Source organism: Egretta garzetta, unplaced genomic scaffold (genome assembly GCF_000687185.1).
Source record: "Egretta garzetta isolate BGI_Z169 unplaced genomic scaffold, ASM68718v1 scaffold354, whole genome shotgun sequence".
Taxonomy (NCBI): Eukaryota; Metazoa; Chordata; class Aves; order Pelecaniformes; family Ardeidae; genus Egretta; species Egretta garzetta.
Window position 1 is genome coordinate 964,883 of NW_009259593.1, and position 23,779 is coordinate 988,661.

Here is a 23,779-nt window from a genome sequence, read left to right on the forward strand (position 1 = left end):
GATAAAAATATAGTTTGGCAGGCTGAGAAAGCATCTCTTCTGTTACAGGTAAAGCATGACAGAACATTTAGGCTGTGGTCAGTAGTATAGTGGGGAGTGAATAAGAGATTCGGTGGCTGTGGCAGATGATCTAGTTTTTGCACATTAATGAAGGAGACGTGTCAAACGACTTTACAAAATCCACTTAAAATATTAATACCAAGCTCCTCAGAACTGTATGGGTAAGGGGCGGTTTGGAAAGATGAAATATTTTATTACAGTATGAGTTTTGATTTCCTATCCTGGAAAAGCAGATTCTCTGAAACTTTCCTGGGCTGAGGTATGTGATCTCTCTAGCAAGTCAAGTTTGGTTATAATCAGGGCTTGCAGTGATAGTCATTTATGCAGCAATTCCAGCTGCTGCTTTTTTGCTGCTTACATCCAACAACTTCTCTGTTCTTCCTTCTCAGCCCATACAAGGTAACTTGTGGTGGCTTGGCTCCTAGTAGGCGGGCAGTGTATTTCTGAATATGCTAGGCAGGGCTGCAAGGTCAAAATGTGAACATAGAGATTTCTCCTGGAGTAGGTAATGAGCAGTAAATTGACTTTTCCATTATATCCTCAGTGTGTCAGAATTCTAGATGCAAATATGCATTGCTTGTTTAAACATTAAAAGGTCATTATTCTCCTAAAGGTTTTGGAAATACATGGGTTAAAGGTGCTTGAAAAATATCTTGGAAAACATGTAAATTACTCAGGTTTGCCTAACTCTGTAAGCCTGGGATTTATTTGCCATTGTGTTAGTCAGCTTTCCAGTGTTGTGGGGTTTTTTAAATTTTTTAATATAGGTTAACGTATTACATATGGACTCATGACTCTTAAAGTCTTGCTGACAGCACAGGAGTTTAAAACTAGTTTAGAAAATTACAGAAGTTTGGTAGATTTGTGATGGTAGATTTATATAAAAGGTAATTTTCTTCCAAACTAAACACAAGGATTGTGTAAATTACTAAGCACTTACTTTTCTAAATATATCACAGTATTGTCAGAAAGAAAATTTAAAACTTTCCCCGTGTTTTGGGTCAAGATGAAAATGCATCAACAAAAACAATCTTCAAACAAAAGACCCAAATTAGATGATTAGGTTAAAGATTGAAAAGGTTTAGTTTATCTTACGTAACTTTTCACATTTAAAATAATAAATTATTCACAGCTGATGATCTCTTGCAAGCAGTTTCTGATTTTGCAAATACAAAGCTGACAGTCTTTTTTTCTCTTTGACAGATGGGGACGGACAAAGTGAACATTTATTACCAGTCTGTGAAGATACAGCATGTCAAAAAAGTGCCATTTACTTAACTAAGCTCGGATTGGATCAGGTATTGTGCAAAGACAAAGTAAAATACTCTTCTTAATGAAATAATATGAAACAGGAAAATGATTTTTCAGGAAAGAAAAATGAAACTTCCTCACCTGTAATTATTGCATATAAGAGACTTTTACTTAGTTATTTATTGCCTATCTAAAAAATACTGGTTTGATGGAAAAGGTTGCATACCTAGAATTCTATATAATGGAGATAATTCTACTCAAGAAAACTGTAGATGTTTTTGATGAATCACTTTCTTGATTGCAAACCACAGCATTCTAAGCACTATAACTGTCCTAGCATGAGATGACAAACAAGGTTTGTGTTAAGAGTTGGAAACGGATCTAATTAATGAAAGTAAGCTTCTTCAGTTTAAGTTATGGAGTTATTTTATAGTTTTAAAATATATATGTGCGTATATATATTTTATATATACATATATCAAGTTGAACCAGCCCACACTTCTTAGCCCTTATTTCTGCTGTGTCTTTGATTGTTATTAATTAAGTGAATTTCCAAATGGTATATGAAGACTTGTTTAGGCTATGTATCTTCAGGACTGGGTTTCTGTTAAACTATTTCAGCTTTGTTTGTTCATGACACTGCTTGTTTTGAGAGACATGGTCATAATTCATGTAATAGTTTACTATGCATTAATTTATTTTTAAATGTGTGCTAATTTGTTTTAAGTATTTACAGTGCCCTCCTTTATTACAAAGTTACACCTTACAGTAAATTAACCTAATGTTTGTTTGATGCCTTAATACATGTTTTAACTAAATTCATATTTAACAATGTGAACTTACAGGCCAAGGTGACCTATAAAGTACATGCTTATAGCTGACAGCAAAACCCACTGTAGTTTACTTAGAGAAATTTGTAATGTATGCCATACATGTTTCTAACTGGGTGATGAATTACTGAGTACTCCTTTACTGACAAATTAAAAATAGAATTTTTTATGTACATAGTGCCCTGTCTGATCTGTATTTCAGAATTTATAGGTGAACATACTGTTTGCTTAAGGAACAGTACATACTTTGGTAAGGTGCTTTCTGTTGTGGTCTGCAGCCCAAGTTAGTAGTGTAGATTTTCTCGTTTAAAGAGTCAGAATTTCTAGATAGGCTCTAGCATACTTTCCTACTAGCAAGAAAGTCACTCTGCATTGGAAAGTAAAGCACACAGTTACCAGTCAGTTAAGGAAATATAACCACGATGGAATATACCATCAGTGTAAAAGTAACTCTAAATTTGGTAATCTATCTCTTTCAGCCTTCTAATCTTGGTACCTCTGTTCATAGAAATGCATGTTTTCCGGGCACACTGTGTTTGGTTGTTTGTGGATTGTGGGGTTTGGGTTTTTTCGTTAATTCCCTGTAAACACAGAATAGAGGCAGTGGGTTATATAGTGTTGCTGGATACACAGTGTTACAGCAGAGCTTGATTTACAGGTTATAGCCTTTGTATAAAGCAAGTGGATGCTCAGTTCATGACACTTGCTTTGCTTTCTTGTCAAAGGGGAGAACACAGACTCTTGATAAGCATGTTACGTTGGTTATATTGCTGTAATGGGCTGCCTACATTTCACTGTTAAGTTGTTGGGGCGCTCTTATGTCAAAAGACAACTGCTCTTTAGCTCTAAATTTAGTTCCTTACTCTTGCAGATGTAAAAAGTAAAAAACATTTGAAGTTTTTTCTGCTTGAGTGAATTTGAGACAAATATTCTCAATGAAAGTAATTTCACTGTAGAAAATCAACCACACGCAAATAGCATGAGAGATACAAAGCTGTTACTTGACAGTAGCAGATGGCTGGGCAGTGCGCTAAAGAAAAGTTATCTGTTGTTCGTGGTTCGTTTCTAGAAGGAAGTGATGCTGTAGTTGCAGAGGAAGGTGGGGGTCAGTTTGCGTAATTTCATAATTTTGTTAAAGTAGAGTCTGTCATTATAACCTACTGGGAAGTAACATTGCACGTAGACAGTTTTTCTGTTCTTTCATTTTTTAATTTTTTTTGAGAGGTCAACTATTTAATTACTAATAAATAAGATTTTTAACATACCACTTTTGATACTCATCAGTATATTTAATTTTTAAACTTAATTTAGTAATATCACTTTTCTAGTTTCAATTTTAAAATAATTTCCAAGATAATGACACTTGAGTTAAAAATTAGCAGCCAAATATTGTCATTTTATTTTAAAAAGTGAAGAATCCAGCAGATTTTCATCCTACTAGAAAAAAGTATTAAAAAGTATTCAGGGTTACCTAGAAACTTTAAGGCAATTTTCCCTGCCTATTTCTATAATGACTTTTTAATTAAAAATGACATTATCAAATGGCATGAAATAATGACTTGCTCTCGCTTCACTTTTTTAAAGAACTGTATGTAGAATAATCTTTTCTTGCGCTCTTAGACTTATCTAGAGGTGATGGAGCTTTTTCTTCTAAAGCATTTTATCTTTTCAGTGGAAACTCTCAGTATCTTCATTTATGTGTCTGCAGTTTTTCCCCATGTGTTCCATTTTTCCTTCAGGTAGAAATTTATTCAAACATGTTACTTGCCATACGTATTTGGAAGTGAAATGTTTTAGTTGCATTGAATTTGGTCATTGATGACCAAACTTCTGAACTTTGACTGAATAAGTTAATCTTCATGAGAAATTATAACTGTAAACTTTGTGGCAACAGACTAGGATCAATTCCTTTTGTTTATTTAATCACATTACAATTTGAGGGAAATAATAATGAGCCCTTGCAGTTCAGAATGTGTTTCGACAAGGGAATGGTATCCCTTGTGGAACAGGCAGGTAATTACAGGGAATCTATGGAAAACTGAGAGATTGCAAGTCTATTATTGAAAATGTAGAAGATGCTATATGTCCACTATCTCTGAGTTTTTGCTGTAGGGTTTTGTGGGGTTTTTTAGTTAACAGTGTAGCTAAGAATTCTGGTTTTCTTTTTTTTTAACTTGCTGATCTCAGATCTGAAAGATCACAAATTAGATGACTGTCTTACAAAAAACATTTTGCCTATAGTAACTGGACCTGGTTCTGTCCTTCCTGCTTGTTGGTTGTGACATTTGATGAAACCAGATGAAAAACAGTTAACACAGTTCTGTGATGGTGTATGATGCATTGGGCCGAAATGCATCACAATCGAAGTATGCATCTGTAGAATTTGTGGTTCCAAAAGTTACGCTGTGGAGAGGCATGCAATGGCACATCAGGCTTTGGAGGAGTTCTGGTGAGATTTTGTCTGATGTCTGTCAGTCTACAGCATGTTTCCATGATGTCTTTGGAACAGCTGGATGGCTACTGGAAAGCCAAACAGATCTAGGAGAATTATTTCAAGGATGATCTTTTACCGTAGGTTTTAAGTTATTTAATTATTTAATCTTTATAAGTATTAGAAATATCTCAGATAAATTTTCTTCTTTTGGATGGTGGAGCAAAAGTAAAGGCCAACAAAATACATGAGTGACTCAAGGAGATACAGACCTACTAAAATTTTAAAAGAATGTGAATGTTTCCGTAGCAACAGAAGAATGGTTGTCACATCTGTAGTAGAGTCCCATATGCTGTTTCAGATTGCAGCATGTGTTAGGACACCTTAGACTTCTTTAAATTCACCTGCAATAGCTACAGACTAATCTGCTACCTGATTTAGATCTCTTATCTAGATTCTAAAAAACTAGACTGAATTCTCCCTGAAACTTGTTTTACGCTCCCTGATAGTCTTTATTGTAGAAACTCTAGATATTATGATATTCTTAGAGATGACTAATCTTTCTTTTGATTTTGCCACTTACTCAGTATGATTTTTCATTTGTTTCCTGAGGCAAATGGTATTATTTCAGTCTCTTCATTTGAGAGTTTCTTTGTGGGCTTGATGATTCTTACAACCTTTCTCTGTACAATAGAAAGGTTATAGCTTTATTCCTCTTATAAATCTAGCAGCTCTGAACTAGAACACAACAGTGCATCCTACAGCAAACCACAGGTCTTTGTGGTGTCATTCTCTAGGCCAGAGAGGTGTATCTGACAGCATTGATGATCACAGAATAGAATGGTTTGGGTTGGAAGGGACCTTTAGAGGTCATCTAGTCCAGGTCATCTAGTCCATGATGAGCTGCAGTTGGCCACTGTTAGAAGTTTTTCCTCATTCCTCTGTAACAGTTTAAAGGGGTGAGGGGGAATTGCAGCTGCTGTAATTTTCATAAGTCTCAGATTCTACAAGATCTTCTCATCATTTCTAAGTTGCTCATCTTTCTCAAAGCAGCTATGGGGCTGTGAGCCACATTCCAGCATCAAAAACATGACTTCTACTGCTTTGGTTACTTTTTTCCATGTTGTTAAATCAGTGTTGGGGATTGCTGTCTTCCAGGCTGAACAGCATAAGTTAATGGTCTAATGTATTTAGTAATTTACTTAGCTTATTTTTATGCAGTAGTGGCTACTTAACTGTAAATGGAATTCAGGTGACCTTCATACAGACTGAAAGCCTAATGCATCCTGAAATTACTGGATTTATTTTTTTATGTGCAGCTGAACAACAATGCATGTGTACAGTAGAGGGGGAGCCCCCAGGGAAAAGGATGCCTTGCTGTGGCCAGTTCTTTCAGGCCACTCCTGATACTTATCTTTCTATAAGATGAAATAGCATTTGTCACAGAAAGGAGGAGAAACCCTGGCACTTCCAGAAAAGGTATTGGCCAAGAGTGGGCTACCAATTTCCAAATGCTTTCTTGACTTGCAGCTGGCTCCCTGCCAGCATTAGGTGGTCTGGAAGTGGGTAGCTGGCTGGATGGGGTTTTTGTGCCTCAACTTTCTGGCCATCGTTTAAAGATAGAGATGTGTTAATCCCACAGTTTTGGCTCAAAGACCTGCTAGCAGGCTTTAGAGCAAGAGAACTGCCTTTCTTAATGCATAGAAGAAATGTGGACTCTAAAAGAAATGAGCATTTTTTTAATTAAGCGGTGCGAGTTCAACGTTTTAAATTTTTCTCAAGTACCTGAGATCTTTTTCAAAATGAAAAAGATATTGTTTTCACGGGGCAATAAAGCATACTCCCATCTACTTGTTGAAAAACAAGTATTTGAAGAGTTTGAAAACAAATTTTCAAGCACTTAGACATTTTTCTTATTTTATTCTACAAAATCATTAATTTAAGGAGTAAAAATATCTATATAAGTGTTTTAAGTAATTATATTAGTGGTGCTATGCAATGGAACTTAACAAAATGGGAAGAAGTAAATCTTTGATTTTTCTGAATTCTATGTGTTCATTTAAATTTTCTTTTAGATACTCATTCTATTTTTCCATCTTTTTTTTCATTTGAGCTAGGTAAGAGAAATCATACGGTGAGAAAACTTCAAAAAATAGCTTTGTGTGTCCTCATTATAGCCACCTAGTTCTATTTTAGAGTAAAGGGGGGGAAAAAAATAGTTTTAGTCTTTTTCCTGTTAAGATAGTAACAGCAAACATGAAACTTAAAGTTATTGTCTGGATTATCAAATACAAAAGGAGACTTATATTATTGACAAACATATTTTCGTTTTTTGTCTTCTATACTGAAGTATATGTTCCGAGGCACATGAACAGTTAATTTTGCATTACGTTACACAATACTGCTGTTGAGAATAGAAATATACAGAATGAGTTTCACCAAAAGCATGGATTACTCTGAATTTAAACTGTCAGAGTAAGTTACATATGGTGCTAGAATGTGCTCTGGTTACACATTGAACAAGACTGATGTTTTTGAAATGTTCTGCAACTGCTGTTATAAAAAGTCCCACAACCCATTCAGTGACATGGATGGATCTTACTCTGTAGTGTGTGTGGTAGCAATAGGTGGTGTTTCTGTTTTGCTCACCTATTGTTTTATATCTCTGCATTTCATTGTAGACCTTACGATTCTAAAATTGCTTTCTATGAATCAGTCATTGAGTAGAGTAAAAACAGAATACAGATTCAGATTTGCACCTAAAAATTCATTTTTAATTTTGTTTCTTTAAAATAGTGTTACCATACATAGGAACATTTAGAAAGTATATGATGGATATAATTGGATTTCATTGCAATGACTGCGTGAATGATACCGTGTAAAAACTATTATATTTCATGGTTCTGACTTCAATCCGTGTTTCTTAAAATTACAGCATTTTGCAATAATACTGTTTCATCTGTCTTCTGCATGACAAATAAGTGCTAAGAAATCTAACCCTTTGAAAAATTTCCCTCAGGTTAATAGTCCTTTTCTTATTTTCTGTTTCTTCCCTTAGATTTTCCAAACCTTCAGCAGCTAACAGTAACTAAATAGGCTGTTGTGGTTTAACCCGGCAGGCAGCTAAACACCACACAGCTGTTCACTCACTCACATCAGTGGAATGGGGGACAGAATCAGGGAAATAAAAAGGAAATTCATGGGTTGAGATAAAGGCAGTTTAATAGGACAGAAAAGGAAGGGAAAATAATCATCATCATCATAGCAAAAATAATGATAAAAGAATATACAAAACATATGATGCACAATGCAATTGCTCTCCACCTGCTGACTGATGCCCAGCCCGTCCCCAAGCAGTGATCACTGTCCTCCAGACAATTCCCCCCAGTTTACGTACTGAGCATGATGTCATATGGTATGGAATAGCCCTTGGACCAGTTGGGGTCAGCTGTCCTGGCTGTGCCCCCTCCCAGCTAGCTCCTTGTGCACCTGGCAGAGCATGGGAAGCTGAGTACTCCTTGACTAAGTGTAAGCACTGCTCAGCAATAACTAAACATCAGCGTGGTATCAACATCATTCTTATCCTAAATCCAAACCACAGCACTGTGCTAGCTACTAGGAAGAAAATTAACTCGATCCCAGCAAAAACCAGGACATAGGTGTGCATACGTTGGAGGGAGGTGAGGGTCAAAGTATGTTTAATTTCAACTTTGAGTTTTCATCAAGAGTATTGTAGGTCATTGTTGTAGTAGAAATGTTGTCACTTACACAGGCAGACACTCCTGTCTATATGTATATGCGGTGTCTGGCAGAACTGTGTCAGGCTTCTAAACCATCTGTGATATCCAAAGTTGACCTTGGTGCACTTTTGAAATAATTTTGGGGGCTTCTCGAATATGCGTATGATTGTATGTAATCTCAAGGGACCAGTTCACGGTTCGCATGCAACTGCCATGTGGCAGGAATGTTGTTGATTACTGGATTGTGTCGAGGGAGTCTCTCTACAGCAGGAAATGATGCTGTCAGGGATTAATTCTGGTTCCTGAAATAGCTAAATTAAGGCTTGGATGAGAGACATTTAAGATGCTGTTAAGTGCTTTTGATGTTGGTGATAGTGATCCTTTAAGATGGCACACTTCTGTCCTTTTGAAGGCAGTCAGTTGACATATAAAATGACTTCTGGCTTTAAAAATGGCACTGAATTTTCTGTAGCATTGAAATGTTAACCCTGGTACTTCGGCTTCATACCAACTTGTGAAATTACTTTGATTTTAATTAAGATAAATTCCTGTTTAGCACCTCTGCAGCACTTTGTGGAAAGTAAGTGCAGATACATTCTATTTTTTGTCCTAGAGAAATTATATTTTGCATTTCTTTTGTACTTTCAATTTGATACTGTAATCTTAATTTCTTATCAAACAGTTCAGTATCTGGTGCTGCTGGGGAGATTGGAGGGGAATTGAAGCTCTTGAACTTCTAAATATCCATGAATAATAGAATCATTCAAGCTGAAATGAACCTTAGGAGATCCAGGCTCCTGCTTTAAGGAGAGTTGACACTAAATTCAGACCATGATTTTTAGAGCTTTGACCAGTCAAACGTTGAAAACTCCCAAGGACAAAGATTCTGCAGCTTCTCTGGGCCAATTTCCGAGTTTAATTATCATCATCATAGTAATCTTTCTTTGTTATCTCTGAACAACGCTGGAACCTCCCTTGTGTCTCTTGTTCTTCTGCCAAGTATCTCAGTAGAGAGCCTGGCTCCATCTTCTCTGTTATCTCCTTGCAGGTATGGGAAGGACACTGTTAGGCCCCCCCCTAAATCTCCTGTTCTTGAGGCTGAACAAGCCCTGTGCCCTCAGCCTGTCCTTTGAGTAAATATTCAATGACTGGCCATCTTGGTGACCCTTCTCTAAACGCACTTAATATTCTCAATTCTGTCTGGAACCATGGGGCACCAAACCGGACACAGGATCCAGGTGCAGACTAACAAGCACTGAATAAAGAGACATAATCACTCGCCTCGATCAGCGGGAGCGCAGGCAGCAGTTGCAGTGCAGTATGCTGTTGGCTGTCATAGCTGCCACACTCGGCTTTAACTTGCTGTTTACAAGGACCTATGTATCTTTTTTTAGGAGAAATGCTACACGGCATCCAGCCTGTACCGCTGCAGGGGTTTACACCCCTGTGCAGGACTTCCTTTGCTGATTTGTTACAAGGTCCTTGTTTGCCCATTCTTGTCTTTCTAGGTCCCCCTGAATGGCTATCCTGTCCTGAAGCATATTGATTGTATCCCCCAATTTGCTGTTGTCCACAAATTTAATGAGGGTGCATCCCTCCCCCAGCTTTAATGCTGCCTGTTGTTTGTAATTGCAAGAAAAACAAAGGGACTCGGGATCTCAAACCCTAATGGCTTGGGCTTACCTACTCTTAAGGATTAGTACAGATTCCAGGCAAGCCTGAATTTCAGTGAAGTTGTTCCTGAATATCTTTATACACTGGACACATTGCAAAACATAAGTCCTCTATTATTACAACCTTATCTATTTTTTTTTCTGTTCTGGAATAATTTAGTATATAGAAAAGACTTGAAATTCATTTTTTCATTTGGTGACAGAATTAGGAAATAATCCTTATTTCCTCTTTGGAAATTTGTAAATGGTTAAGAATCCTGATGCAGTGAAGAAATGTCAGTTGTTTTAAATAGAATTAGGTTGTTTAAATAAATAAAATGGATTTCCTTACCTAGCTGTTCTTTTTTTGTTTTATTTTACAGTGGATTCCAGTCTTGCAAGACTTCAGAAATAAAGACACACTCTGGGGCTTTGTATCATATCAAAATGACAAATCTTCAACGGAAATTTCATTTCCAATTACACTTCATATTGGAGATTACAATATGGATGGCTACCCAGATGCTCTTGCTATACTAAAGAACACATCTGGAAGGTAGAGTATATGTAAACCTAGAAATAAAGACTATCAAATACATGTTCAATCATCAGTCATGCAAATTACTAATTTTCATGCATCTCATTCATTTTATCAAGTGAACAAGACTTTTGATCTCTGCTAAATGTTTCCCTTTTTAAAAGGTGTGCATTTACATGGTATATTCAGAATGCATAATTATATAGGCTCTGACTGTAGCTCTCAGTGGGGAATTACACTGGGGCATGGAGTATGAAGTACCATTTTAGGCTCTCTTCCTGGATCACAGGAGCTGATCGTCTCTCCCTTTCCCTTCCCAAATCATCTTCTGTAAAATCCTAACTTCAGCTTTCAATGTTGGCTAGTAACACCAGGCTGCTGTGATTTGGGGAACCTATTCAGTGCTGTCACATGGAGTGAACACTGGTGACTGCTGAAAAATGCAATAGTGTTTTGCCCCTTTTGAGAATGAGGAATTTTAGATACACCTAATAACTTGCCAGTGATTTTATGTCATCCAAATTTAACTGAAATAAATAAAATCCCCCCCTAAAAAAACCCCAAGCTTCTAACCTTTCCTATTAAATTTGTCAGTGTAATTCTTCTCCTCCTCTTCTTTTTTTTTTCTTCATTACAGTACTTTATATTGCTACCATCTGGTGTCAGGTGGGAGAGGGCATGTAGTGATGCTTACGGGGAGACTGTTGTACACTGAGGAGTTAGTGATCCACATAACAGTTGACCTGAGTAGGTGCATGCCTGTGCTGTTCTGCACATATCACTTGGCTGCGGGATAAACTTAGCCAGCTAATTGTAACGGAGAAGCCTGTAGGCAGCTCTCACTTGGCACCTGGTGATGATACCACTGGCATGTCCTTGTCTTTACCTTGAAGTGAAGCGGCGTGTTTTCATGTGAACATCCTTTTGCTTGACAGTAGAAATGATGAATAGACTTGTTTACTTCTAAGAAAAACTTAAAAGAGCTCTGAAGACCATAATGCCAGTGAACCTCACTACAGACAGGATACGTGCAGCATGCTATGCCCTGAGCAGAGGTCTGTCTGGCGCTGCGCAGCTTGGGTTTTCCAGCATCTGGAGAGATGTAAGATTATCTATGCTATCCCCTTGTTCTTCCTCATGTCATCACTTGTAAAAGGTATTTTAATCAGTACTGTATGGAGTCTCAACATTATCTGGGATCTATGACAAATACTCGCACTACTGCATTACAAGGCAAAAGAAGTCTCTCTTACATGTGTATTTATTATTTCCTCTGTATGGTATTTTGGGTGAGCTTGAGTGCAGGTTCATAGTTTGAATTAATACTCGGTAAGCAAAAGAACAGAGGAGCTCACTTTGGTGCTTAAAACAGTATATAGACAGAATTTAGATGCTGAAGTCAAAGAAGTCAATTCAGATCCTCTAGTGGTTGCATAAACATGAGTCACCCGCTGACATTTTTGTGTTAGAGTTCTTCAGATACTGACACATACCTAAAAATGACCCAGTTTGAAGAGTTACGTGCTTGTATTCAGCCTACGTGATGTGATTCAGAGACAAGGCAGTGAGCAGCTGAGCTCTGTGTCTGTACCTCTAAGCCTCAAAATAACTAGTACAGCAGCTGTTTATATTCAGATATGGTAGAAGAGAAGGAGGTGATGTTGTTACTGCCCAGAACTTGCATAGGCAAAGTTAAAGCACTCGAGCCCTGAATGTCAGCTTTTTTACTCCCTAGGCTTGCTCAGTTGGGGAGTTTTCATCTTCTGTTCAGCAGTCATTGAATAAAGACTGTAAACAGTCTAGAGAGCAGACTAGAACCAAAGTCTTTCCTTTTCCATTGAAATATCATGACATCTAAACTATAAAGTTGTTCTTGTCTTTGTTTTTACTTAAGCCCCACAAATCTTGTGTTTTGAGCTGTACTATAGGTATCTTCTGATAGCTAGTACATTCCAGAAGGACTGTGTGAATATGGAGTTCAGTAGTTTATTTGAAGTTATTTCATCTTCTGAGACTCTTAGGAGCCTCTCTCCTTTGGCTGGTGTATAATTATGGCAATGTAATATTATGTAAAAGATTTAAGTCGTTTATAAAGCTACTCCTGTAAAAGCCCAGGGAGTTACCTATGTCTCGTTGCAATGAATTATTGTGATACACTTTTATCTTTATTCTCCTTGCTTCTGAAATTGTTTGTTTATTCAGTTGGGTGCATCTTAAAGTTATTTTGAAACTTGACTTCAAAGTTGAGTGACACAGTAAGGTATAAGGACTGAAGGTACTGGCAGATGATTTGACAGGTTATTAAAAGGGAAGTTCAGAGAGCTGAAGAGGTCTGGCAAAAAAAAAAAAGTAAGTAAACTAAGAATGAAGAAATACATTGCATGTTAACACTGTGTATTTCCAGTATTTATAGAAAAGTAATGGAAACAGACTCGTACTTTGGGGTGGGAATGAAAGTCACATTTTTTGCACCCACTATGAAATGTCACTTTCAGAGTAATATCAATTCATTGTTTCTGAGAGACTTAAGCAAATACTTCCTTTTAAAATGTGTAACTAGGTCATAAAGTGGAGAGAATTAAAACAGTGTGGGAATTAAATTAAAAGCTCTTCTTAAATTAGAGCAAATTAAAATGAAGACCTTATTTAATTGATTTTAAACACTTCTGGATCAAGCTGTTTATTTCTTTCTCTGAAGCCTTTCATGCTACATCTACAGATCTAATTTCAGTGATTGATTACTGTGATTAAATGATAAAAGCATATTTGTAAACTCTTGACCTCAATCTGTGCTATAGTCTAGGAAGCCTAGCTTCTAGTTGCTGTCTAACTTAAATTAAAGGAGGCAGAAAGCATTTTATTCATCTGAAAATATACTGATGCGTGATAGTGGAAGAATATGATTAAAATCAATTATATGCTTTCATCATAATTCTGGAAAGCATTTTCAGATCAGGTCCTTAAAAATACCTACAACACTGAAATAAAGACATGATAGTTATGGAGTAAGTTTGGTTTACTGTCCTTCCAGGTGAGTAAGTCAGGAAAAATGATTAATAGCTTCAAGTGTTTTCAGAACTACCGTTAAGTCCGCACTGTTTCATCTCCTGCCATATCCTTTTGATTTTAAATAAAAGCATGTCATGCTCTGACAGCATGGAGACATTCCTTATTAATAGCAGCAAAAAAATAAAAAAAGAATCTCACTTGTGGTTGCAAGTGTGGTGGGGGGGTTTGAACCCAGAGACTCAATAAATTACACCAGGTGCAGATACTAAATTCACAGTTGATTCTTACATATGTATCTGTCCATTATGAATTCTTTTAACTTTGACTTGAATCAAAACCTGCGCATTAGAATTCCAGTCCACTGATTTTTCTTTAGGCTAGATAAATACATTAATTTTTCTTCCCTCTAGTTATGACTGTATTAGAAATTGTGTATCTACATAGAATAATAATAGGTAAAAGGATTTTATCAGTAAAAGGATTTTACCATTGGTTCATCTCTACATGCTATCTTATCTAAATGTATTCTTTTTTTTTTTTTTTTTTTTTTTTTTTTTGGTTTTAAGTTGACTCTGGTAACATTGGAAGTACTGAATGTGAGTCTATAAACACCTATCTTTCTACCACCTAATTAGACAAAACAAATTTTCCTTAACAACTTGTTCCCAAGTTAGAAGCTAATAATTGCCATCTTGCATTGCAAATATGTAATCTAAGGAAGCATTTTTTTCAACGATGCTTTTATTCAAAGGGAATGTTTTTCACAGGTAAAGCAATGGTAAGGTTGGAAACACAGTAACTCTCTGATGTTGCTGACAAGTAACAGTAAAGACTGAAACTTGGAGATAACAAACAACTGGATATGGACAGTTGAATGAAAAACTTTGAGTATAATACACTTCTAAAAAGTTTTCCAGGTATTCACGCTCAGTTTTAAATTAACATATAGGTATTAATCCTTTATATGGGTCTACTTGAAAGGATTCTATTTGACCAAATTATCTCTTCTTAAATCATTGTTAGTTGTCACTTGTCAGAATTAAGATTGGAGAAAGGATTTACTTTAAATGTAGGATTGATGAGCACCCTGTAATTGAGCAAATCGAAAAAATAGAGGCAAATCCAATTATTCTGAATGTCTGGAGTAAGATATTAGTCATTTAGATGTCCTCTGTATAACTGTAAATGAACTAGCCTAAAATTGACAGAATGAGATCTATGGAATTAAGCAGTAAATATTTCATTCTAATTGCAAAGTAATATGTTAAAATTGTGATAAAAGTCTTTAGTCTTTGGTGTTAACCCTTGCTTACAGTAATTCAGCCTTATTAAATTTAGCTTTGCTGCATAGATGACCTTCAGTCAGAAGGTTCCAAATTGTAGACAACTCTATATACTTTATTGAGCATCATTCATAAGCTCTTTGGAATAAAGTTTTGCAGGTAGTACATAATTTAGGTGTCACTGAGTATACATGGGTGTGAATACCTAAATACTAGAAGCACCACAAGTAGCATGTTAAGGGTGGTATACTAGTCTTAGTTCAGAGCTCTTTTGCTCTGCCTCTTCTCAGTATTTAAGCTGACTTGTTCAATACTGATTGTTACACATTTGTGTAGCACTTCAGGATTGATTTTAAGCTTTTACCATTATAGCTGTGTCTGTGTTTTCTCATAGACTTTCAGGGACATTGTTTTGTCATTTTAAGGATGCTGATGATTTTCATTTTTACAAGGAGATTTTCTGATGGCGTGAATCCTCAAATTTTGGTTGAAAATAATAGGAAGCTCATAGACATATTTTTGGTAATTGTCGTATGTAGCAGAAATAAAACATGAAGGTAGATGCTGTGATTCTAGTGATGCTTGTGTGTTAAAGCCCTAAATAACATAAGGACTCAATTGGCAGCTCACAGGCCAAATTCAGACCTCAGGAATTCTTCCAAGAAAAATTGAACAGCTGAGGAGGCAGCAAACAGCTGGTTTCTCTTCCCTCTGCAAACAGTAAGGCACAGCAACTGTCCCTCTCCCTGCAGCCTTTCAGAAGAATGGCCCACACACTATGGTTTCCTCCTCCCGTGCTGGGATGTATGACGTGGGAGCTCCCATATCAGCAAAGCCCTGGGAGTGGACTGGGACTGAGAAGGATCAAGAAAGATATAACGTGGCTAATGATTACTAAGACATATGCACACACATGTATAGTTTCTGGTTTCCATTAGTGTTCATTATTATGTAATCAGAATCTAAAGTCCTTTGTTAACATTTTATTTCAGTGTTTATTTTTTATCTTGTATTGAGTCAAGTGATTCCCACTTGACTGTGCATATGAAAAAATTAAGTTTGTGCACAAAGACAACTAGTTGTGTGTGCAGCCTTTAGTGGAACTCAGAAGGTAGCTCACCTTGAAAACTAGAGGGAAATTTAAAGCACTAAGGCTGCTTATCTACATAGATCTGAGGAAGGCTGCAAGTACTTTGCTGCTTCCCCCCCACCCCCGTCTGTATTTCTGGGGCAAACATGAAGACTGTTCCTCACCACCAAATGAGCACTTTTTATTTCTTCCTCTATTTAGCAGTTGCTGTGAGTGCATTCATTTGCTCTTTAGAGGTAGTTATTTTGAAATTGTTTCTAGGTGTTGTAGGTAATTCCTACATATTCATGATAAAATCCTTATCTAGTTGTATTATCAAGAAATAGTGGGCTGAAAATACTTGAGGAAAAGGAAAGTCACGTTCGCTCACTTCCAGTCAAAAAAGGAGGAAATACTCACACATAAGTAAATGTATCAGAAATTAACACTTTCAGCAGAAACTACTAGTATTTCAAGAGTGTATTCTATTTGGTTAATGCTGTTGAAGTACTAATGGCAGGATAAACTTCTGACCAGAAATGTGAAGAAAGTTAAGAATAAAGTTGAATCATTTTGGAGATAAAGGCGAGTTTATCAATTAGTTCCTTACTATATATACTATCCATTTTTTAAAAAAGGAAAAAACCAAGATGGCATAGAAGACACCTGAGTTAATTCTCAAGTTAAAGCATTTGTTTAGAAGCTACACGTCTAATAAGTTATTAACTCTTTTTGTCATGCTTTTCAAAGATGCTTTTAGAAGAAATAAGAGGAATCTGATGCTGGTATAAAAGTTAAAATCAATTGAAGACATTTGAAGATAAAATAAATGCCAAGGAATTGCCTTGGAAATTGACAGGGAAGAAGACTCTGCTTTAATTATAAAGCTAATAATGGCTAGCTTGGAAACAGAAAAAAAAAATTGTATGCTTCCAGTGAAGGGATGCATTTCTGTAAATTCCACTTTAAAAAAACCCCAAAACTTAAAAGAAGTTTAATGTTGTAGTTCACATTTAAACCTTGTTTTATCCCATCTTTCTCACCAGTGCAAATAAGTCTGCATTAACTTTAGAATTTCATTGGTTTTGTTTGGTACCCTGCAAGTTCGTTATTTTTTTTATCATAAGCCACTGACTCTTTTTAAAAAAAAAACCAAAACCAAAACCAAAAATCAGATTACAACTCTGTATGACTCTACTAGTGAATCTAAACCTATGTGTGTGTACTTGTATAGTTAACATTCGCTGTAGCTTAACATTTATATGTAACATCTTCGAGTTGTTAATTTTACTAGGCGAGCTTGTATTTGTGTATCAAAAGGGACTGTATGGATACAAATCAGTAGCAGGATGAAATGAAATGTCCTGCTGCCTGTTAAGATAAACATTAGTAGACTTTCAGCTATATTCTGATTAGGGATTCTGCAGACCTCTGCTGCTCTGCCACAAGGGATGCTACATCTATGAATTTATTTTTTCCCTCTACAAGATAGCTTTCCTACAGTGCACTTCTCAGGCTTCTGAATCTCTTTAGGGTTTGGGATTTTTTTTTCCTGTTGTTTGTCTTGTGTTTTTCTTGTTGATACAGAAGGGTGAAGGAAAGTGGCATTTTTCTGCTCAGTGCCACTTTGATTAATATCTTCCTTTTTTCTCACTGTATAGTTGGTGTTATGTTATTGTTTGTCCAGTTTGTGATGTTTTGAAAGTCATTAAATGCACTCTATCAATGAAAGAAAATAAAAAAGATTGTTGTAGTGAATAAACTTCTTGTGTCTATCCATTCACAAGGCTTATAGTTTATACTTGAATAATACTCTGTACATAGAGTGTAATGCAAGCTTGACAATCTTTTGTCTTTTAAATAATTATCTGGTAACTTCTGGTAATTTAAAAAATGTGAATTGAAAGAAAGCATCTTTGTAAAACTTCCTCCAAATTAAGAAAAAAAAGTGTATGTCAAGATGACGCAAAAGAGAAATTGAAACAATTTTATTAGCTCAGGTTGTCACCTTACCTTATAGTTGGTTAATCTCAGATGATACTTATGTAATAGATGAAATGAATGTGAGCACTTAATTTCAAGTTACAATTATGAGTTCTCAGATACAGGTAATAAAATGTCTTAAATACTGCATTATTTCATTTCGGCTGGACATTAATTCAATATATTCATGCTTCTAACAGTGAAACAGTAAAAAGAGGGTTGTTCATATTAAGCTTCAATCAAATGCAGACTTATGGCAGGAAAATAAAATCCTAACTTGTGTATTTTTCACAGAGGCTCAAGAAATGTGATTATAAGGTTTCAAGGAAGTGTTTAAGTATCCCATTTTACTTTGACTCATCTTGCAGAGAACATTTTTCCTATTGCAAGTTCTGAAATATTAAGTTGGCAACAGGCAAGGAAAATTATTTACTTTGGTGTCAGAAATGTTTTTTCTCAGGGTAGATGCTTTGCCCCTCTTTATCTTTCTGAAACTGATTGAGTAGAAATACGAATATTGTGGGATATGATTCTTATGGATAGCAAATTATCTGAAATATACCACAGCAACAAAGAAAAATTAAAACTTTCCTAAGATAAATGCTTGTGTGTGTGCATGTGTGTGACTGCACCCTGGAGGCACTGGATGCCATTAAGGTATAGAAAAACACCTTGTTGTCACCCTCTGAAACAGCACTATGTTCAAGGTCGTAACTAAGAAGTGGTTTTGGGTTTTGCCCTGGGCGCTGACACGCTTAGCTAGCTTTACAGAACACTGTCTGCTCTATCTCCTGGCTCTGCCCCCAGAGAGGAGGAAAATTCATCTGTTCCCATTGCCCAGGCAGTGATGGATTCTAGCAGGCTCCCAGGATACAGACCTGCCAAAGAATCAGACTCCCAGTTGGTAAAGTCTGAAGGTGTTCACCCATTCCAGTGAGCGTGGCAGTGTTACAGTGTCAGAGACAGCGTATAATGCTTTTAGTCACCAGCCTGCACGTATGAACCTTGTCTCCGACTGACCAATGGGCACGTATTAATAAATTCTTTAGAAGGGAGATTTTGCTATACCAGACCTCATACTCTGGTTTGTTTGTTTCTTGTTTCAGTATTGCAGCCTATCTTTCTGGCTGTATTTGTTGTATGTCAGCAAATGTCCAATTTGGTTTGTCTTGTCCTGTTTTTACTGTGCTAGCAGTAGGGTTTTGTGGCTTCTATTTTCCTTTGAAAAAATGGGAAAATAGCAATAGAGATTTGGTTTAATCTTAAATCTGTTTAAAACATCATGCGATCTGTAAGAAAATTTATTAATGGAGCTGAGGTGGGAAGAGGTTGTCATAAAATAATGGAAAAGCACTGCCACTTTTTAAATGGCATTTAAGCTGAAGGACTGTGGGGGGATTAAGAAAATGGCACATAAGTGCACTTGTACTTGTTTCAGAATAAAGTAATAATATTTTCAGTCTTTTTGGACACATTTATTTATTCATTGGTTTGTCAGGCATGACAGAACAGTTGTAGTTCTGTCTGTGAAGTTAACATAAATGCTTATGGATTTTATTCTACTTCAGCAGACTTAAATTATTTAATTACAATATTTTTATAATCTCTCTTATTTAGATTGTTTATAGCAAATAGGTTGTTTTATATATATATATATATATATATGTTTTACAGAAATCAGCAAGCATTTTTACTAGAAAATGTCCCGTGCAATAATGTAAGCTGCAAGAGTGTACGTCGTATGTTTAAAGTTTTTTGGGAGCTCTCTGATCTAAATCAAATCAAGGATGCAGTGGTAGCAACCTTCTTTGACATATATGAAGACGTAAGTTCAACTCTTTACTACAGCAAACGGCATCTCTCTATGTTGCTGTATCTCTGTGCATGCTATTGGCAGGCTGCTTTATAGACACATTGGCTTTACAGCACGTGGCAGGCAGTGCCTTCAGCCTGGGAAATCTGCTCTTGAAATGCTCCCTGGAAGGTGAGCATCTGCTCATCACTGCGTAAAAGTTTGCTGACCCTCCATACGATCCATCTGAGCTGCCCTCTTCGGTGGCAAGAGAGAAGCCATGGACCACATGCATTGTCCTGGTTAGCTGTGGATGGAGCATTCTGTCCTAAATTGCCATAGTAAGATTTGAAAGACATAAAATCAGTAGCGAAGGTGTAAGCTTTGCTGCGCACACTCTGTTTTTCTTCTTTTATCTCTAAGGAATTTGTTTGCTAAATTTAGATGTTATCTAGAGTGAATCACCATTCTAATGGAAACTTTTTTTTTTCCCCTCTAGGGAATCTTGGATATCATTGTACTAAGCAAGGGCTACTCCAACAAGGACTTTGCTATCCATACATTAAAAAATAACTTTGAGGCAGATGCCTATTTTGTTAAAGTTATTGGTAAGATATCACTGCATGATTAAGTCAAAATGGGACCTTGAAAGGAATGTGAATATTTGAGCCTCTGCATATGCTAACATTGTGGTAATGCTCTGTGTATGATAATTCTAGAAAAGAAAAAACACAGCATGGAAAATACCAGGGACTGCAGAAATCTTGTTGCAGAATCTGAACTTGGATAAGTTGGTTTTGTTTCATTTCAAAGGGTTTTTTCTTGGTTTTATTTTAGTGTACTTATTAAAATTCAAAGTAATTCTGCCCACTGTTTTCAATACTTTAGCTGTTTTTAATATCAGAGTTGACCACAATGACCTTTAAGTGTTCATAGTCTCCTGAGTGTGGTTTCTTTTTTGTTGGTTTGGTGGGGGATTTTTTTGGTTGGTTTTTTTTTTTTTTTTACAAGAATGTGTGTCTTACTTCACTCACTAACTAGAGGCAGTCTAAATCTTTCCTTTCACCCTGGACCTTTCCTTCTGCATCCTAGCAAAATTCTAAAGACAGATACTAGGTCTTTAAAAACTCATTTCTCGGCTGACTTCTGAAGGAAAAACAACAATTATCAAATGTCTGAAAATACGATTTGCAGAGAAAGAGCACATAGAACCAAGTTATTTAGCCTAAAAGAGAAATGTAATGAAAATCCATGTCTTCAATCCATAATGATGCATAACAATGAGGGAAGAGTGTTCTCTGTGTGCATGTAGGATGCAACATGAAGTAACAAACTACAAAGAGCAAATAATAATAATTTCCTAAATGATGGCTTGTGAAGTACTAACATAAATTTCTGGAGAAGCTGCAGAGTTACCAACATTAGAGGTTCTGGAAACTAGTTGAAGAAATCATATAGTATATCTAATTGTTTTTCAGGGAAAAGGTTGCAGTAGCTGAACTTATGAGGCCACTTCTCTGAACCTTTTGTACAATACCTTATCTCCTCGCATAACATCATGTCAATATAAAAATGGCATTAGATCTACACAGTTCTATCATTCAACTTAGATTTTTTTTTTTTTTTTAGTGTATGATGCTATTTTTAAACTTTGGAGGAGAATTAGCTCATAAATCACTAATTTCAGGAAAAATATAATTATGCTTGCACATATAAATAGCTATGCCATAGCGAGACAGTAAGGAACCAGAAGAAATTAAAGCAACGTTGACTTGACCATGCTTTGTTTGTCCACAATAACTGCCTTTTTATCTTGCCTATTTTCAGAAACCTTTGCAAGAAACAATAGTCAAGTGCACTTATTTTCATCTGTGCCTTGAGTGGTTGCAATATTTTCTTTCCAACGGGGACTTTGTCTTTTTTGCTTTATCTCTGTCATATCAAGCCTACTTTATTGGAGTTCTTTTCTATATAATCTGGAAATTATGCAGAATCTAGTGCAAAATGGGCTGGTTTCATTTTAGTGACGACTGGCATGGTATATAATTTGCTTATGCTGCGTGATCTATTCTGAGAGCCAGTTTGTTTCCATGTGTGAGTCAGTTTGGTGTTTCCAGCCTAAAAGCACTACATGGCACAAAGCATATCTTACTGTAAAAGCGTAGAATGGCAGTGAACATGGCATGGGTATGTGAATTAATTAGAGCCTTGGTTTAAAAGGCTAGAGTTGAATTATGGTATTTGTCACTGAGAGTAATTAAATTTTCAAATTGGATGCCCTACCATGTTCTTCCAGGCTGCAAAGGTACTGAGCTTTGTCTGTCTTCCTTGATTTTTTGAGAATGAGTGAAAAATGAGGCTGTACGTGAGCTTGTTCCTTTAGCTTACGAAACTAAACAGGAACAACTAGAGGTTCATCTTCAAAAATTGTATTTGCCATCATGTTATTTAAATGCATCTAATCCTTCTGAAGCACACATTCTGCACATCATAAGATCAACAGAACTGCAGCTACTGGCGGGGGCTGATGCATTTACTACTTTCTCCTTAGCTTGAGCTTTATTCTCATCATAATACCCTGTAATAATTTGTCATGTTGATGGAAGCCTTCTTTTAAATAATACTGTATATGGGTAGTATAATTCACAAGAGCATGCAGAAAATCTTCTAGAAGTCTTACACTTCACAAAGTCTTATTAGAATTATAATCGTGTGATATTTTAATGGGGAAGGGAGTAATTTGCAACATGCTTTTTGATTCAATCTGTGTGAATCTATCTTAAAAATTGGAGCAAGTCTTTTTTTAGCACCTTTTTAGGGTGTGGGTATTTTTGCATAGAAGTCCCAGGAAATGGGAATTAATGAGTGGTCTAAAAATATTTTTACTGTGATATGGGGGAGAGTATTTCTAACAAAACACGCTTTGTGCGAATTAGTGTATCAATAACTGCATCACATTCACTTATTTGGCATATGGACAATGAGAACAGTTTTGCTCATTATAACTGATGTCAAATGTACTTGGTCAGATTATTTGTTCCACCAGTGAAATTGAACAGCAAATTGCAGTGTGCCGTTTTGCGTCAAAATGGGACAAGTTGGTTCCACTTCATAGACACCCATGGATAACATATAAAATAAGCTTGTAGCTGAAAAAGTCTGGTTGTAGATACAGTCTTCAAATTTTGCTTTGCCACACCTTCATCTTACCTGTCCAGATATTTTTTTTGGACTGTATAAAAATAGTTTTCTTCCTGTATTAGGAAATGTCACCATTTTTCAATTGCAAGCAAAGAGTGATAACTTGGGAATCATGACAGTTGTTAATATTTGCACGCAAAATACTAGAACTGTTCCTTCACTAGAACAGTGCCGTTTCTGACTCCAGTAAAAGTAGACGGCAAATGTTTTAAAAAAAAACCAAAACTCTCGTGGTTAGGATGACCTGCCCTCAAATCTCGTCCAAATCTTAATTTTTGCTGCCTGCCACACGTGCTTCAGGATACCGTAACTCACATGGAGAAGTTATGTTTTTACTTGGCTTTAATACTGCCTGGTCTGTTATCCTCTTCCCTGCTCACAGCCATTAATGGGCTGCTGCTCAACCTGACTGTTGTATTTTGAAGTCCAGATGTTGCATCAGAATGCTACCTTAGATTTGTGTGTGTGTGTATGTGTTTTGTTTTAAAGGCATTTTAGTACTGATGTTCTAATACTCAGTATGACAGGATGTTCTAGATTATGGAACAGATGGGTTTCATTGTCCCGTCATTTAGTTGATTATAAATAAGTGTTTAACAGCTATTCCTGCAATTTAACTGATTTTTGAATCTAGTAAGTTTTAACCAAGTAATTGAACAACTGTCACAGGCTTTAGATATTAAGTAGCATTATACACATCTGCTTATAATACTTCTGAATTCATAGAATAAATAGGTAATGGGATTTTTGTTTGTTACAACTTTTGCGAATTGCTTTAAATCACTTTCGCTTGTTATAGAAGGAAAAGCCTTTACTTACCTTTTTACCAGTTAAAACAGTAAAGCTGAATCTCTGCCAATCTTTTTAAATGGTTAGAAATGAAGAATAATTAATAAAAAGTACAGTCCACTATTTTAAAAGTGGTTTAATTTGGAAATTT

At 36.1% G+C, this 23,779-nt stretch overlaps 1 protein-coding gene across 1 annotated transcript in view; it reads left to right on the forward strand.

Annotated features, from left to right (window-relative positions):
• The window catches only part of ITFG1 (integrin alpha FG-GAP repeat containing 1), an 88,679-nt gene that overhangs the window by 40,962 nt on the left and 23,938 nt on the right, over positions 1-23,779 (forward strand). Inside the window, exons 9-12 of the mRNA XM_035893625.1 lie at positions 1,264-1,358; positions 10,348-10,520; positions 19,521-19,671; positions 20,138-20,246. Of these exons, the coding sequence (XP_035749518.1) occupies positions 1,264-1,358; positions 10,348-10,520; positions 19,521-19,671; positions 20,138-20,246 (528 nt within the window). The remainder of the gene's footprint in view (positions 1-1,263; positions 1,359-10,347; positions 10,521-19,520; positions 19,672-20,137; positions 20,247-23,779) is intronic.